Below are 19,217 nucleotides of genomic sequence, written 5' to 3'. Positions count from 1 at the left end.
GAAGTACCCAAAACATGTCTCAATAAGCATTATTTGCAAGAGCAAAGGCTATAGACACATGACATGTTAAGTGGTCAAAAGAAGATCAAATTTTAATGTAAAAATGAAGGGTGGATGGGTAAAGTGAGACCAATGGATGTAGAGACCCAAAAGTCAGGTGGCTTTAATTAGGTCTGATGCAGAAGGCAAACAGAACAGTCACTGTAGATTTTTGAAGCAGTAATATGAAAACTTTAGAAACATGAAACGCTTCATTAACTGCGTGGTGCCCTGTTATCTTTCAGCTGCACTCCATTACTACGTACGAGTCACAATCTCACTAACCGGCAGGGCAGTGATGATCAGTCCAATCGCGTTCATCCACGCTGTGATGCTCTCTCTCGGCACTAAAGGCTGACTACCAGTGGGAAAATAATAACAACGGGAAAGAATCAAAGCTTTATACAGTTGAAAATGGACCCTTTTAAGAACATACATAATTTGGGGGCTCACAAGGGACCCACTCCACTAGAACTACAATAGATTTTATTAAGTAAAAATTTAATATATGTACACAAAAACAAAGTAAGAATTTTTTTGTTGTTGTTGTCTCCTTTAACAAATGGGCTGAAGACTATTTCCACTTATTTATGTTTCTTCTCTAATCATTATCCTCTACTTCATGATGCTCTTTAAGGAAGGAATCTTGAAAGACTATAGTGAGAAGTTAACATTATTTCTAAATTAAATGCCAAATAGCTAACAAAGAATAGAAGTGGAAACAAACCCAGGTCTTCTGACCCTGTCCAGGGCTCATTCCATTACACCTATACCACAACAAGCTCTGGAACCAAAAGATAGTTACTATCCAACGTGCATCAGCCTTGGGACAAAGGTTTGTGTCATAGCTCCAAAGAAAATGTCATTCTCTTCATAAATAAACAGTGACTCTTACTGCAATGCAACAGGATACACACCTTTTCAGGACGACATTCAGAAGAGCATTCCCAACTTCTTTGCCTGAAACAGTCAAGGCCATGAGCTCCACACAAGTAACATGCAGCGCATGGGCAGCCGGGTTGGGGAACTCATTGAACCTCCAGTCGCAGTTTGGGAATGGACCGGGAGATTTGCCAGCCATCGGTGCAGAAGATTAAAGCAATAACTGTTTCATTATTTTGAAATTAATGGCTCACATTTGTATAGTGCTTTACAGTTTTCAAAATGTTTCACATGTAAACATTTTATTTGATGATCAATTTATCTGATTATGAAACCCCAAGAAGTGTTTTATCAGAGAGATTAAGAGGCAAATAATACAAACCAAGTACAAATAAGTATGACGTGGCTGAAATGCATTGACAGCAACCATGTGATTAACCATGAGATATAAATGGTTGGTCTTATAGAGGGAGCTCTTATAAATGACACGAAAGCTACAGATGCAGCCAAGGTATTCCTAGACCTCATTAATTGATTTATTTTAATAATTATAGGGCAGTTAATAAGAAAATTACTTTATAATAAGTAATTCTTTTACTTCAGGAAATAAATTCTTTTGTGTAAGAAAATAAATCATGTCTATTTATGTAAAATTGCTCTATCTAATAAATAGTGGCATGGTATAGAGACATGTTAAGTACAGTGTGCTGATAACTTAAAGCCTGATATCAAAATGAAGAAATAAAATATCTATATGGCAGCTTTTTCACTAAAAAGGATAGAATAAGTTTTATTATCTATTAATATTTTTAAAAACATTCAAGGGTTACTTAAAGCAACAAAGTTGCAAACAGATCCATGTACTACAATACATAGTACACTTATTTAGAAATAGGATTGTTTTCTTTGAAACAAATCTTAGGTCTCTTTTTTAAGTATAAACTTTAATGGCGTGAATTTCTGCCTATCTGGCATGATAGTGCTAATTTAAGATTTCAAAACCTTTAACAGAAGTAAAAGTAAAAATGATCTTTAAAAAATGTGCAGTTTTGGAATATGCAAAAATATTACATTGAAAAGACAACACAATCTATGTTCCCACAAATAAACACACAGTTATTTCTGAAGAATCTGGAAAATCACAATAAAAAGGATATTATCCACTAGTCTGCCAATCAATCTGCAATAGTAAGAGTCATCTGGAACCCAAGGATTTTCTTCCAGCGCGTTCATAGCGCACTTCAGATAAGTGTCACTTAGACACCAGCCCTGCGGTCGATTATCCTTGAGTGAGCCAATGATCGCATGGACAAGTTTTCGTTTGAGATATGCACGCTCTCTCAGGTGCATTTCATAATAGTGCAGAGTGTTATACAAATAAGTCACCGGACGATCTGCCAGGAAGAAAACAGATCACCACAATGTTTACCTGGTTACTGACAACTGTGAAAACTAATCCTCTATTTTCAAGATTACCAAAAACCAGCTCAGAAAATTATAAAACTGTTTCACAAATATTAATTGCAGACAATGAATATTTTAATTTTAGGATGAGGCAGAGGCTTCTAATAATATACATATCTAGTATTTAAGGATAGTCATTACACTCTGAGGTAGCAATTTCACTTCTAGAAATTTATCATGCAAAAATGACACATGTGCAAAGAATGTTGCTACAGCCATGTTCGTACCAGCAAAAGATTAGAACAGCCTAAGTAGTCTAAAACAGGGGACTGATTAAGTAAATTATGACATGTGTGAGGCAGATTTTTATGTACCGATAAAAAATAATCAACCCTAATACATTATAAAGGTAGAAAAAGCCAGGTGCAGAACAATGTGTATATTACGTATTATTTGTGGGGAAAAAAAACCAAACAGAATATCTAATAAAGAATACATAAGAAACTGGCAACAGTGGTTACCCACAGAGAAAGAAGCCTGCTAGGTGGAGGATAGCGATGGGGCCACTTTTCACTGCATGCCTTTCTGTACCATGTACATGTATCACCTAATCCAAATGAAAAATGTTTTTAAAGGAATGCTCACTTGAACTTCACTCTGTAGTACTAAAATTCAGACTTCTGCATTGGAGGAAGACATCTTAGATCAAGGACTCAAGAGAAATGCCCCCTCAGATAAATACACTTTGTCCTCATAGTGGCTTCTTGGGACTTTCACGCTTCGGTCACTGACTCTACCATTCTCCAGTACGAGGCTTAAAACTTTAAAGTTATCTTGGATTTGTTTCTTTTGATATTCTCTTCATAACCAGCCAACCCAGTCCTGCTCCTTCTTGCTTAACTACCTGTCTTGTCTTTCTTGTTCCCACTGCCACCATGCTTGTTTAGATACTCATCATACACCTGAACTTTTTGACCTAAGTCATTGAAATGGCTTCTTCCATCCAAGACATGCTGCCAATTACAACTGGATTTATCGAACATAAATGCTTTCCATTTCTGCCTTCCAGGCCATCACCTTACTCAGTAACTTCCAGCTCATTCTGGATTATCCGCAGGTTATAAAGTCAAAACTTCTCAGTCTTGCATTTAAGATCTATTGTCACGTACAATATACAAATTTTCAAGTTATCTCAATGAGGTGATTATTTTCAAAATGTTTTGTTTTTAATACCTTCATGATTTTTCCAAAGGATTCCTTCTGCCTAGTAAGTTACCTTCTTTCTGTTTATACAAATCACATATATCACAGCTCAAATCCTACACAAGAAGCCTGCCAAGATCCAATCAGTTCACAATGACATCAGTCTGCTGTGAACACATACATTTCTCCTTCTATACTCATTTGGCAATTAATCACACGTTATATAAAATAAGGCATCTCTTGCATTTCCCTTTTTTTTTTTTTTGCTATTTAATAAATTTACTATGATTACCTACTGATATTTTTATGTTGACTGTTTTATACTTCATGGTATCGTCACATAGCACTTACCCTCAAAACATTTTTATTAAAAGAAATTAAAAATAAAATGTTTAGAACCACTATTACCCATATGGTCATGCGCAGCCTGCTTTTGTTTATCGAACTATTAGATGGAATTAAACTTTGAAAAAAACTCACCATGAAATTTATATAAGCCTCCTAGGTGATCTAGTAAAGTCTCCAGCGATTTGGATACTGGAAGCAACTCTAAAAATCTGTGGATTACTATATCAAATACTGGCAGGAATCGGAGACACACATTTCCAAAATAGATGGGCAGATAAGGGGACTGGATCTGCACAGGAGGATCGACCTGCTCCGCCAGGCCCTCAAAATACAGCTTTTCTGGGTATTTCTGTGGAAGTGAGGAAATTATAAGTGTTTAGCATATCTCTTTTTACGCTCTTTATAAAAAAGCTAAATAAACTTGCCATTTTTAAAAGAATATGAAACCATGTTTGCTCCTACAAAGCAATGAAAGATAAAATCCTTTACTTGACAAAAATTTCTTATTTTAAAGATACACCAAAGAGATTATGTACAAAAGGATTTGTAATAACTCTTTTCATTTTGTATTATAAGTACCCATGTCTACTAAAACTGCAGTTTTAATTTATTTTTAACTTTAGAGATACTCTAGAACCTTGAGGAAGTTTAGAGAGCTAACTTGCTTCTATATAGACCAGAGAGAAAACAGTAGAACTACAGAGAAAACAGCCAAATCAATTAGTCAAATACCTAAGTACGGCTTAACAAGGATTAATTGCAGCAGCAATTTGAATTGGTACCTTGTGATAGTTCATGTGCTTGGTGTGCCAGTCGTTCTGTAGCCAGTGCTCTGGGGAATTTTCCTTCACAAAGTCACTTACTCGGTTTCTAAAATCATTTGGTTTGAGTAACAGCAACTGAATTATGAAATAACAAACCTGGGCTTCATTTCCTTCATGACTACGCATGGCCTTTGGAGAACAACAGAAAAATTATGTGAAAATGCCCAACCTATGCAAAAGTATGGCCCTGCCACAGTCTAAATCTGAATACAGTAAAATCTTCGTATATCTCTATTTTATCCTTTTATTTTATTGAATTATAGATTTATGTTTTTCCCCTAGTAGATTATAACCATCTTTATATCCTCCACAGCTAAGAGGTTAATGATAACCAACTAAGCCACCCCAAATATCATCACAAAAATATTAGAAAAAAAAATGTAGCATGTTCAGCAGGGTTCAGTGTCTTTTCTTAAAATTTTGCCTGAAATAGATATAAAAGCCAGGAGAAAAAAACCATTTGAAGAATACTAGGTGGCTATGAGAAACACTGTGTTTTCACTGTGGCTACTAAATCGTACTGAAATGGTTATTAGCACTCTGCAAAGAAATGCAGTGACTTTACTACTTCCTGCCTCTAGTGGGAGACTTTGAGAATCAACTCAGGGTCTAACTGCTTGTACTTTTAGAGCATCACAAGGCCAGGACCATGTCTGTCTAATTTACTCAATACCTTTATGCATAGAACATATTCAATACATAGTTATTGAATGAAGGAATAGAAAGACTGGGAAATCTCTAGTTCCTTAGGGAAGTGATAGTAATGCTTGACTAGAGTATAAATTTATTAATTCCTTAGAGGCAATATAGAGTAGATAGCACAACAGTCATATATGCCCTGATCCAAAAGAGAATGAGACAGCTTAAACACTTATTCTTAAATAAGCATATTCTTACCAGGCAGAGAATTAATCTGTCCAGTGTAACAATGTTGTACTTCCATACCATGTCGTTAAGAATTTCAATGCATTTGTTGAGTTGCTGACCCCCAGCTGACGTAGAGAACTCATATACCAGGAAATCCGCAAATGTTCTCACATGGGCTACCAAGGCCCTGGCTCCAATTCTTTCTAATACTCTGGAAAGCAGACAGTAAAAAATAAATTATATTGCTGTATGGTGTAACAGTTTGGCAAATGGGAAGCAGATCTAGGTTTCTGGTTTACCTGTAGCCAATCTGATTAATATGATCTGTTTCCAAGAGCATTTTCCAGAGAAGACAAAGAAAGAGAGGGGAGCCTTGCACAGAAAAGTGGGTAATGATGGCGTTTTCATCGGTCATTGACTTCCACTTCCTATACTCCTCCTCCACGTTTTTTTTCAGATTAAAACGGCTTTCCTGAGGTACATTATTTTGTTTGAAGAATGCCTAAAAGGAGGATCAGAAGTCTATTTCAATGGTTGCAGTAAAAAGAACCTGGATATAAAGTTAAGAAACGAGCTTGAGGCTTGACTCTGATGGTAATAAACTCTTGGTGACCTCAAGCAACTCAGTAATCAAAGCCTGAATTTCTGTATTGGGAAAATACGCAGGCTTGACTAGATTATAGCTAAGTTTCCTCTCCTGGATTTCCCAAATGGAAATCCCAAACAAGCCTCCATTCAGCTTCCTGAATCATCTGTTGATACTTCTGCTCATTTTGAAAAGAATGAAAATAAAATGTGCCCTTTGGTTACATATTTCAGTATCTCTATAAGGAAAATCTATTATACTAGCCCAATGCTTCTCGGAGCATGGCCCCCAGATCATCAGTTTTAGCATCACCTGGAAACTGTAAGAAATGCAAATTCTTGGGCCCCAACCCAGACCTACTGAATCAGAAGCTCTGCAGCCGGGGCCCAGAATCTGTATCTAAACAAGCCCTCCGGGAGACTCTAGTAAGTTTGAGGACTACTGCTCTAGCCCTGTTAGTTAGAAGTTATAGAAAACAGATGTTCATCATGTCTAAGATTTTCTTTGAAAAGTACTGTAGAAGACAGTGAGGTTTTCCTTTCCCCACAGTATAAAGGCCAAGTTTATAGTTTTTCTCTGTATGATTTTTTTAATCCACTCAAGTGTAGCATATGTGAATTCTGTGAAGCTCCATTCAATTGTATTTCTCCCCATTTCACTTCTATGAGAAAGAATTTCTCAGGTAATGTCTTAATTCCCACAAAGTTCTAAAAGTGTTAATTAATAAGATGAAACCATAATAATTAAAATTTTAGAAAGACATCCAGCCTTAGACTAGGACAAGGAACAAATCAAGATGTTGGAATAGCAAATTTTTAAAAATAAAAGCTAATTTTCTTTGGATGTCACCAAAACTAACTCTCTAGAATAGTGTTGTAAACAAGAAAAATGATTTCATATGTAATCAACATGTAATTCAAGACCAAATTACCTGTAGTGGGCCTGGAAAACAACTAAGAGTGTGGGAAGCCCAGTTGTGAGGAGTAAAACTCATGATGGTCTGAAGTATGTCTTTACACCAAGTTCCCTGGATTGAATCAGAGCCTGTAAAAAAATCTAAACAGAAACAAGCAGATGTAATCCAGATATAAATGATCATATCCATAATTCATAAAGAGATCACAGAGAAAGTTACAACAACTATGTATACTTAGAGAATTTCACTCAGTGTATTTACTGTTTAAATGGTAATATTCAGCTTAGGAGCTAAATTTGAATAATATGAATTATCACATTGGTAAATATGAACACAATTAGTGAAAAGAAGACAAAAGACATCTAGAATCTTTCCTTTTTTTAAGTTACAGAGCATCAATGATACAACAGTTGTACAGACTGATCACGACTGCACATTTAGTTCACTCTGACACTGAGGTATTAGCACTCTTTTGAGCCAAGAAGTAATAGAAGGAATAGAAGTAAGAAAGTAGATATCTTTTCTGGTGGTTGAAACAGCTATCGACTACAATCAAATCAAAGAGGTTTATTTATGTAAAATAAGATAGTTTACACAAATGTATTTTAGGTTGCTAAATTCAGTAACTATTTCTTCAACACAGCAGTTCTCAAAATGTGGTCTTGTAGACTCTGGTCCCCAACATCCTTTCAAGGATTTGATGAAATCAAAACTATTAAACTAATACTAAGATATCATTGGCTTTCTTACTGTGTTGATATGTGCACTGATGGTGCAAAGGCGATGATGGGTAAAACTGCTGGCCTTCAGAACAAATCAGTGGCACCAAACTACACTAACAGCCACTGTAATTTTCACCACTATACGATCTCAGTGAAAAAAAAAGTGCCAATTCCACTTAATATCCTTAATGAAGTAGTAAAAAAGGGATTATATCTCAGCCCTTAAGCACACCTATTTTTAATACTCTGTATGATAAAACAGAAGTATACATTAAGTGTTCCAGGTATACACCAAAGTATGAAGGGCATCTTGAGGAAAAGAATTTGTCAAGTAATTATTCAATTACATTAGCTCTTTTTTTCATGGAATTCCAATTTTACTTGAAAGAACAAGTGACAAAAAAACTATATTTATTCAGACTTGGGCATTAATCAGATATTTTCTTGAAAATTTTCAAAGGGAGCCTGTCACTTCAAGGAAAACAAATGACTGCATCTTTTACCAATACGTAACCTTTCAAGTGAAAAATCAGAATTTTAGAAAACTTGTATCCATTACCATGAGCCTGATAACTTTAGAAACTTGAACACGTTTCTAATGAAATTTATAGTGATAGTAACAACTGTAATTTTATGATATTGTATAATGAAATGTGTCAATATTTACAAGATCTACATAACTCGGTGAGCCAATGTTTTCCAAAAACCAATTCATAAAGTTACGAAATACGTATGGATAAAAAACTGGACAAAATAGATCCATGGATTATAATGTGACAGAATGTAAAATGTTCACTGATAGGATTTTGGATTCCACATTGCAACTAACATTTAAGAAATTTGTCCAATTTTGTGTGCCATCGAAGACTACTCACAATTAGCTGAAATGAAAAGACTATTAAAATACTTCTCCCCTTTCCAATCTCATATCTGTATGAGGCCATATTTTCTTCACTTACTTATACTTAGTTTGCAATACATGAAATGTAGAAGTAAATATGAGAAACCAGAGATCTTCCTTTACATCAGACATTAAAGAGGGATGCAAAATAAAACAATGACACCTCTTCTGACTAAAGTTTTGTTTTGGAGAGTACAGGGTCTATTTTTCATAAAAATATGTTATTTATGTTAACATCTAATCAGTTTATTTTGTTTTTTAAATGAATCAAATAAACACTTATAACTGCTATTTTAACATTTAATTAGGTAAATATTAATAGATATAATCCATACAACAAAATCTGTGGAAATTTCAATTATATTTTTAAGAGTGTAAAGTGGTCCTGAGACCAGAAAACTCGAGAACCACGACTGAAAAATGATGAAAGATGGCTGAAAACTGATGCTCAACCTGGTTAAAATGATAGTACACAGAAGAACCTACATTAATGATTGAAATGGTGAAGCTATCAAAACAATCGTTTTTTTCTTGAACAAATGAAAAGTATCTTTTCAGTATGTTATCCCTTCATAATCAGTAGGGACCCAGCACACCACTCTAATGCATCTATTTTTGTTGATGGTGGTGGACCGTCACTGTACCTGTTACGTGAGTTGCTCTAGCTAAGGTCAGTATCAAGGCTCGGTTCAGTTCCTCAGATTCCGCAGACAGCACCGTTTTGGGATCGCTAAGGAAGCGTGTAAACTGTGGCTGTACCTCCGAGCTGCCTAACGCTGTTATAAGCCTGAGTGCAGTGCTCTCAACACTGAAAGGTGGCAGAACAAAAAGAAGCATGAAAAAGTTAACTTGCACATAAAATTTCAAAATTATAGAATTAAATCTAATACTAGTTTAATTACAACGGAAAAACAGGCAAGCTGAATTTTCCTTCTTTGATTAAAAAAAACAAAACACTCCTCTTTTGTGTGAGATGAGCTTCACTTAATTTGCTTTTGAAACCTGAGGTGCCAAATTTTATAGTGAAAAACCACCTGACATTTTTGAACATTTGAAAAAGATAAGCTTATAGCCCAAAGGACAAAAAAAATCTCACCTGGATATACAGCATTTCAAAAATTACATTTATTTTTATCTGAAATATATTTTGACTTAGAGCAAAATCAAAATGACATGATACTTTAACTGTAATCTGAAGTATATTTAAATCCAGTATTCGAAAGGGTTGAGTTAGGCCATAATGTCAAAGATCTTGGAAGTACTTATTATTCGCCCAAAGATCCCAAGGCAAGGACTCAACTATCTTAATAAATGTTTGTTTAAAAAGCTGCACTCTATTCATTCTATACTGAAAGTAAAATACTCCAGAAGTAGAGGAGCTTCATGACAAATGGATAAAAATATTATAAGGTACAGGATTACGTGCCTCATCTCCAACAAAGCTTCTAATAAATCTTAAGAAAAGACAGTTTTCAAAGAGCTCACCAGAGATGGAGCTGGTTCTGGTTTGTTTGTGCAACTGCAGCCAAAGTATGAAGATGACTCAGGAGCTGAACTCTGTAATGAGGCTGAATGTGGTGCATCCGGTAGCTGAACATCTCAAGAAGTGTGTGTAAAATTCCCCAGGCATGAGACTTGAAAACAGTTGGCAAAAGTTGACCTTGAGGAATAAGATAATTTAAGACAATGACCAGTAAAAGCTGTCATTAAAAGACATCTGCAGAAAAGTCACACTGAGTAAAATCTACATAAAGATTTGATTGTGAATACACACACACATGCACACAAACACACACACACACACATACATATGTACACATATTTCCCAAATTTTCTCCATAGTTTCTACTTTAATGTAAGGGAAAAAATTCAGATCATAATTATAACTTGTTTGCTTTTTTTCCCCCTGGCATTTGACAACTGATACTCAAGTTCATCTGGAAAAATAAGACACAAGATATGAAAAAAAATTCTAACCTTCTGCAAGTCTGTTACCTTTTGAATTATTTTTGTAAAGCGAATGTTCCCAGCATTTATAAAGTGAGGACCCCTTTTTAGTACCCAAGTTGCATCACACCCGATCACATTCCCTCCTGCCTCCCAAAGAAGTTTTATTCAACTCTCAATTATCTGATATGAAGAGTAACCATGGTTAAAATTAAAATTATACTATATTGGTGAAAAGTTAGAATGACCATGAATCAGAAAACCACTTCTATATTAGAAAGTATCTATTATTTAGAACTGCATAATAACTAACAGACACTATAAACTGTCTTCTGCAGTGCAGGGAAACTCCTTCCATATTGCTAGTCATTGAGCACTCACTGCTGCCCCAGGAGCACACCAGCAAGAGAAACAAATGGGACTGTGATTCTTACATAAGCACAGTGACCATGTCTGTCCTACTCACTGTATCCCAAGCAACTAGCAAAATACTCTTTTCCTACCAACACTTTACTTAAAAATGCAACTCTCCTGACCTGCATACTTCCTATCCCTATTTTTTACTTTATTTTTCTCTATAAGACTTGTCACCTGACATATTCCAATTTCATTTATTTATTTATTTTATGTCTGTCTCTCTCATTAGCAGGTAATCTCTATGATGGCAGTGACTTCCGTACACTGCTGTATCCCCAGCGCCTAGAAGAGGACCTGTTGAATTAATTGAATGGGTTAATAATGGTTACAAACACCAGAAAATCCTGGCTTACTGATAAATCCTTTGATGCCCAAAGACTCTATTTCCATATAGACCAGTAAACGACTGTAAGTTTCCACTAGGGCTGGAGCCAAGGCCACACTGGACTTTGCATGAGCAAGTTTTATCACTCTGGTAGCAATGCTGTGGATAAGGCTGGGGAGAAACAAAAGGAAAGAAAATAAAAATCCATACTTTTGACATAAACACAGGGGTTACTCTACTTATAAGGAACTTGGTATAAATCTGAACTTAAATATATGAAATGAATCATATATTTCCATTTTAATCATTTAAGTTGTGCAGCACACACTTGGCAACCCGAGGCTAATTCTGGTTTCCATGGTGCTTTCAATGGGTATCAGGATCCCTCTGCTCACAGAAAAGCAGAATTTGGGTATAACTCATCTCACAGGAACATGCTTGAGATGGATTCAGTCGGTTTTCCTTTTTCAAATATATAACTAAAACCACTTGAGAAATTTAGCTTTTGTTACAGAATTACTTAATAAATCACTGCTAAGACCCAAATGTTAGGTTCTAACAGAGCTATCCTCGACTCTGTCACACATGCTTTTACTAAAGCACATGTATAATTTCACCACAGTGTTTACCATTTGAAACAGCATGGCTTTTCTAGAACTGAAGCCCTGCCTGGAGGCCCACAGGTGAATTCTTTGCCCTATAGAGTGTTTGAAGTTTGAGCCAATACTTAAGAGCTGAAAGACTAGAAATATAAATCTGAATTTCTAGCTCCTCTAGCCGTATTGGCCTGGCCTGCATTCTTGCATTACAGAAATGAGCTAAAGCGGCAGTACCATGAGGTGCGCCCTGCCCGCTCCAGTCAGCACCAGCCTCCTCCACACACACGCTTCCACGTTCACTAATATCTGGCTCTCCTTCACTCAGCCTTAGGCGTCACTCATTTTCATTATCAGATTGGTTCTCAGAGGCACCTGAGGTTCTAGAATTACACCCAACAGAACCTTTCTGTCTTCTAGAAACCATAACGGCAATTCTAAAAGTGTCCTTATTTGTAATCAATACAGTTAAGGCATTATAATTTTTGTATCGCTGGACTCAGCAATTCCACTTCCAGCACATTATTTAATGAGAATGTAACTATGGAGAGGTGCAGACAGCCATAAAGACAGTCTTCATAGCCCTCTTTATAAACTAAGACATTCTAAATAACCTCAATGTCCAACAACGTGGGCAAAATAATCATATATAGCCACACAAGGCTTCTTTGTAGCAATTGAAACAGATATTTTTGAAGAACATAGGCCTAAAAAGGTGTTTGATAGATTATTATGGGGAAAAAATGGTTTTAAAATAGTATTGCAGTAAGCCCATTTTGTTTAAAAAAAATCCATAAATTCATATATTTATACATATAATAAAAGACTCAATATACACAAAATTTTTTTACAATGCATATGTCTCATGAAGGGATTATAACATTTTCTTTGGGTTTATTTGTATATTCTAGAAATCCTATAATAACAATTATCATTTTGTAATAAAAAAACCTAATTATTTGTTGTCTGACAGCCAAGATTTCTAATAACATGCCCCCCTGCATTTAGCCTCTAACCCAATTAGCCAGAGAGAAAAGCCCCGGTATGACCGGAGGAGGCCGATAAGGCTCCCTCTGGGGAGTGTCTCAAGGTGCGACTGCCACCTGTTGGAATGCTAACAGTTAATCTCCTCTGGGAGGACACAGTAACAAGGTGTCCTGGGGCTATGCGGGGCGGATATGCGAAGGCATAGCATATGCTGGAACATAATGGATATGTTAATGGAAAGGCTTTGAGGCACAGACCTCAAACGGATGCTAATTTGATTGACAGAAGTTTTACTTCTTTGAAAATTCTCAATTAAAAGCCATGCGCTGACCTGATTCGGGGCTCAGTTTTCTCTGACTGAGTCCCTTGGTCTCGCTCTTAATCCTACTTCTGTCTCTGTCTCTTTATTCAATCTGCGCAGCCCCTCAAGAGAAACCCATTTGCCCTTGCCACGCTGGACGTGACAATTATTCTTAAAAACCTGACCATAAAACACACAAACATGATTATGAAAGCAAGTCTATACTATACTGATATCAATTCCATGACACAGGGCTGAATAAACAGAACATACCTCATTTTAGCATGAACTGTCAGTGAATCCAGGAGGTTCATTGGTAAGGGACTAATTGATCCTGAAGCCAAACAGCTCGTTCCAGGAAGAGGTATCCTCATAATTCCATTTCCATAAATAGTTTCTACCAGCGCTCCCATGGGTAACGTAAAGCATTCTGAATTTGTAGAGTATGCGTTACACAGCAGGGCAATCTTATAGTCATTCATCTGTAAACTTTTATTTCTAAGACTCTGCTGTAGAAACCTAAAATTTCAAGTCCCATTAATCAGAAAAAATGCAAATCATTTCCAGAAAATTAACCTACATTTTAAAAAAAGTTTAATATCATGCAACTCACAAAGTCATGAACTAGGTTCCTACTGATTTCTCTGCTTCATTACAGATGGCATGATGAAAAGATGGTTATGGTGCGTGTCACAAAATGAAAGCTAAATGACATGTGAAGTCTGACTATCCTACAGTCTCCTATGAAGAGACTTTTCATAAATTCTGAGTGGGAAGTTCGGCTATTCCTAACACCCTTGACTGAAGCCCAGATCTATCTAAAAAGGTCATCTCTGAGTACTCAGAGATTAGGGAATGCCGGCCACACACAGTAGCTTATGGCAGACCCACTGTAGCAGGGCCTGCAGCCTACGCCATCGCCGGTGACCCACAACAGCCCAGCTCTAGGTCCATCTGCTGCCCACCATCTCAGCTGCAGAGGGCGCAGCGTTACCGGCCCTCATGTGGGACCCGAACCAGGGCCCCCTGCTCAGAGCCAGCATCCCAAGCCAGCTCCCAACCAACGTGCCGTTCGGCCGGCCACCAAGAAATTTTTGAAACTTTTTCACATATGTTTGGAAATTAAGAATTTTAAGTTAACACTTGTAAAAGAAAAGTTTAGAAAAGAAAATCAAACAAATACATATCTAGATATGTATAAACAGGATTAGTTATTCTTCAATTGTTTTCTGAGGCAGTTATTGGTCAGTTTCTCTTGGTATGACATACACATTAGTCACCCTTACTTCCAGTGGGTATGGGGAGATTTTGATTCTTCACACTCAGAACAATATTAGTCTAAAATCCACTATTTATAAAATAAAAACATTAATAGTCAAGCTACAATTACTTACTCATGGTGAAGCTTTAGGGAATGAGGTATTGGAATCTGTAGCTTAGAGTTGTCATTTTGGGCTTTTCTATTAAGATGAATCCAAATGCAAGTCATTGCAAAGGCATGAGTTGATTGAGGTTTGTTAATATCAGGAACTGGGATATACTGGGAAATAATATTATCAGAAAGAGGAGAATTCATTATATATATTTTAGTAATCTATTTGTGATACAGCTCTTTTAAAAATATCTGTATTAATTTAGCCCCAATTGTCCTTTGGCTATTCAATAATACAAATCAGATGATCTAACAGCTATAAAATACTGAAACTATTACAAGATTGTTTTGACTTACCAAGAAATTAACAGAAAGTCATATGTGCTTTTCCTACTGCCACAGAGCATTCATAATCATTTAAAAATTTTTATTCCTTAATAATTAAGCACATCATTATGAAATCTTACTGAATGTGATAAATACATTAAAAGCAGATAATTTCTAAAAGTCACATATATACTTTTCAAGAACATAAAAATTAAGAATTTGCTTTAAAATTGTTTGGCATTAACAAAGAAGATGAGGAGGAAAGATAAAACAAGATTATTTCTTGGTAATTGGTACATGGGATTTTATTTTTCTATTTATTCTACTCTTTTTGGGCATTTAAAAATTTGGGCATTTAAATATCTAGGGAAATGCAAACCAAAATCACAATATCACCTCATACCTGTTAGAATGGCTATCATCAAAAAGGCAAGAAATAATAAGTGTTGGACAGAATATGGAGAAAAGGGAACCCTCGTGCACTGTTGGTGGGACTATAAACTGGTGCAGCCACTATGGAAAACAGTGTGGAGGTTCCTCAAAAAAATTAAAAATAGAGCTCCCATATGATCCAGCTATTACACTCTGGGTTTTTATCTGGAGAATACAAAAACACTAATTGAAAAAATATATGCACCGCTATGATCACTGAAGCATTATTTACAATAGCCAAGATAGGGAAACACCTAAGTGTTTCATCAATGGATGAATAGATAAAGATACACACACACACACACACACACACACACACACACACACACACACACAGGAATACTACTACTCAGCCGTAAAAAAGAATGAAATCTTGCCATCTGTGACAATGTAAATGAACTATGAGGGTATGATAAATTAAATAAGTCATAAGGAGAAAGACAAATACCATATAATTTTACTCATGTGTAATCTTAAAAAGAAGCAAACAACCCTCCCCCCAAACCAAACAAAATAAAACAAAAACAAGCTCATAGATACAGAGGACAGATCAGTAGTTACCAAAGGGGAAGGGGATTAGAGAGGTGGGTGAAAGGGGTGAAGGGGGTCAACTGTATGGTAATGGATAGAAACTAAACTTTGGGGTAGATCATCTAGTGTACACAGATGTTGAATTATAATACTGTACACACCTAAAGCTTATATAATTAAAAAAAATAATAATGGCCTGCTTCAAAACTGGAAAAAATAAATTTCCATAATGAAATGTTTCTAAGAAAGTGGCAATCATCAATATATACCATATTTTACTCAAACACCTTATATAATACAACACAGGGGGAAGACATACTCAATTAGCAAACAGCCAAAAAAAATATTAACAAACACTAACGTTATGTGGTAATTCAATATGTATACATAAAAACAGCATAATGCTTTTTAAAATTGTAAACCTACTTAGGAAGTAGAAAAAGAGTTTGTTATACTAAATGTTCAATTGTGATTTAAGATAAACTTCATAAATAATCTAGTTAATTTCTTCATTATACATATGAGTAAACTAATGTCAAGAGAGGCCTAACGTTCATCCCACGATTATGGTCAGTCACAGAATTGGGAAAAGAACTCAGGTTTCCAGCTTCCAAATCCAGTGCTCCTGTCACAAAATCACACTAAAATCCTTAAACATAAATTGGACATAATCCACTGATCACATTATTAACTATGTAGTAAAACTTACCTCTTTTTCTGGGTACAGAAGGTCGAAGAGCTTCATGACAGGGAGAAAATCAGCCAGTGCATTTTTCTGAATACTTCCAGAAATGAATTGCAGGAGAACCCACATTAGATGATCTCTGCCTTTGATCAGTCCTCGCCCTGCTAACTGTAAAAGATGTTTAAATACATATCCACACAGCCAAAGAGATAGATGTAGTAAAGTTTAAAGAAAAAAGAAAAAGAAAAAGAAACCTTGTTCTCAGAAAATTAGCATCTAACTTTGGCATTTAATAATTACTTTGTCTCAACTCAAGGTATACCAAGTAAAGCCTTTTAAATTAATATTATACCATAGTTCCCCATGTATAAGATGCACCCTTTTTTGAAAAATGTGGGGTCTAAAAACTGGGTGCGTCTTATGTAGTGGTTGTAGATTTTTTTACTTGCATTTCCCGCTTTTTTGCGCTTGTTGTCTTTGCGCTCATTGTTTCGCACTTGTTACCAGTATATTAGGTTATGTTTTGCCACGTTCTGCCCAGAAATGGCTCAGAAAAGATTTTCGTATTGGTGCTGAATTCAAGTAAAAAGTGATCCAGTTTGCAAAAGTGAATGGAAATCGTGCTGCTGAATATAAGTTTGGTCCTCCTCCAACTGAGAAAACAATCTGAGACTGGCTATGATTGAGAGTTTTGACAGTGATGAGGAGTTATATGAATTTTATGATGAATAAACTTGAGTTCAATAACTTTATGTAATACATTCTTTTTCAAATTGCAGACCCCAAAATTAAGGTGCGTCTTATACATGGGAGTGTCTTATACATGGGGAAATATGGTATATGTTTTCTCCCTCACCCCCCAAAAAACAACTATGCATATCAAACATTAAAGGTTTTAGGACATAATTAAGCTGGTCATGTGCATATGAGAATCAAATTTAATATGGGATAATTACTAAAAATATCTCATCAAAGGACAAGGAATACTTTATTATACCATTAAAAAAATGTTTTAAATCCTCAAGGTTTGGTTATCAAAAACACTTTTCCTGGTTTCCTGTAGATTATAACAGAAATCAGTGGTGGTGGTGTGGGGGGTAGGGCTTGGGGTAAGTAGTGGTTGAAAGAATTTCAACTCTTATGAAAAAATTTCCCCAAAATAATCCATGCTGTAGAGATATTATAAATATAACAATGCTTATTTCATTCCCATTCGATGTCTCTAAAGCCTTAGGACTACCATCAACTCTTCCCATGAATTTACTTTCCCACTATATTCTGTTTTGCATTCATTGTCCTATCTTTCCATTCACTGCCAAAGTAGAAACCAGTGAGTGATCCCAGACTCCTGTTACCTATCATCACCAGGTTCTATTCACCTCTCAGCATACCTGGGCTCTGGCTTCTCTGTGCCCTGGTTCAGGCCTTCAGCATTTCACACCCAGATCACTGCAATAGCTCCCTTACTAATTTCACTGCCTCTGATTTTGGCCCCATCCATCTCTTCATCACGGTTCCTATACATGGTCATTTAGCAGTAATTTTTTTCAACTTGTATTTGATAATATCATTTCCCTCCTCATTTACCTCTCAAAGAAAATCTAAACTCCTTAGACAAACACATGGCTATACGAAGCTCTCCAAGATCTCCAAGATCTTGCTGTCCTGCCTTCCTCCTCTCACCAACACTTTCCTCTTTACCTTTTCCTTTACAGTTCTCACATACTTCTATCCCTTTCCACACGATGATCTTATTGCCATGGAAACATTTTCCTATCTTTTTCCTCTTGGCAAATTTCTATTTGTCCAAGCTTCAAGATCTCTTTGATAAAGCCATTCCGATGTATTCTACTTTATTTCTACTGCAGGGAAACATGCTTTCATTATGAAGACTATTAAATTAAAATCAAATTGTTTATATCTACAATATATCTTTCCACTAGTAAGGCACTCCATGAGGGTACTACAGTGCCTTTTCATCTTGTATCTCCTGGTCCCCGCACTGTGAATATGTACAATGAATAACTGAACCTAGTTTTGATAATGACAAGAAAGTCAAAAGTTAAGAAACCATAAAACCACTGAACAAAATAGAAATTAGGGCTCAGAACATCTGCCACCTGCTGAAATCACCAGGTGATGTCTATACCAGCCTAAAACGTACCGATCAAAAGCTGAAGTGGCTCTAACCAAAGATTCAGTGCCTACCTTCTGATGAAGAGAAAGGACCATATGTGGAAAACTTGCAAACTGGAAAAGCACAAAGAAAATGAGCTGACTTGAGAGATGCTGCCACAGGAGTTGGCTTGTTCCGCCATCATCAAACTTCTCCTCAGTCTCAGATCGCTCCATGGCATAGACCACCAGGTCCACCAGCTGGTCCTCCAGCACAGGGCAGCGCTGCTTGTGCTGTAGGGCAGAGATTAAATACAGTATTCCAAAAGCCTCCTGGTTAGTCTCATAAGTTACCAGTTAACGGGCATTATTTGTAACAAGAGGCCGAGAAGCATGAAATGAAGTTGAACTTAGAAAGTTAAGGTTAGATTTAGTCTATTAAAGCTGCATCATGCTACATTATCGTAGAGGATGAGTTTCATAAAAACAA

General features: G+C 36.1%; 1 protein-coding gene across 2 annotated transcripts in view; it reads right to left on the bottom strand.

Moving 5' to 3' along the window:
- MED23 (mediator complex subunit 23) overlaps positions 1–19,217 on the bottom strand; it is a 42,703-nt gene that overhangs the window by 7,058 nt on the left and 16,428 nt on the right. For both annotated transcript variants that reach the window (XM_019663496.1, XM_019663497.1), the window contains 15 exons: positions 18,821–19,021; positions 16,637–16,780; positions 14,660–14,805; positions 13,539–13,784; positions 11,410–11,552; positions 10,178–10,352; positions 9,337–9,500; positions 7,085–7,209; positions 5,867–6,069; positions 5,598–5,778; positions 4,659–4,829; positions 4,009–4,225; positions 2,079–2,315; positions 957–1,122; positions 325–397 (listed from right to left, as the gene is read on the bottom strand). In XM_019663496.1, coding sequence (XP_019519041.1) covers positions 325–397; positions 957–1,122; positions 2,079–2,315; positions 4,009–4,225; positions 4,659–4,829; positions 5,598–5,778; positions 5,867–6,069; positions 7,085–7,209; positions 9,337–9,500; positions 10,178–10,352; positions 11,410–11,552; positions 13,539–13,784; positions 14,660–14,805; positions 16,637–16,780; positions 18,821–19,021 — 2,592 coding nt within the window. The remainder of the gene's footprint in view (positions 1–324; positions 398–956; positions 1,123–2,078; positions 2,316–4,008; positions 4,226–4,658; positions 4,830–5,597; positions 5,779–5,866; positions 6,070–7,084; positions 7,210–9,336; positions 9,501–10,177; positions 10,353–11,409; positions 11,553–13,538; positions 13,785–14,659; positions 14,806–16,636; positions 16,781–18,820; positions 19,022–19,217) is intronic.

Source organism: Hipposideros armiger, unplaced genomic scaffold (assembly GCF_001890085.2).
Source record: "Hipposideros armiger isolate ML-2016 unplaced genomic scaffold, ASM189008v1 scaffold_391, whole genome shotgun sequence".
NCBI lineage: Eukaryota > Metazoa > Chordata > Mammalia > Chiroptera > Hipposideridae > Hipposideros > Hipposideros armiger.
This window is presented reverse-complemented; position numbering and strand designations above follow the sequence as displayed.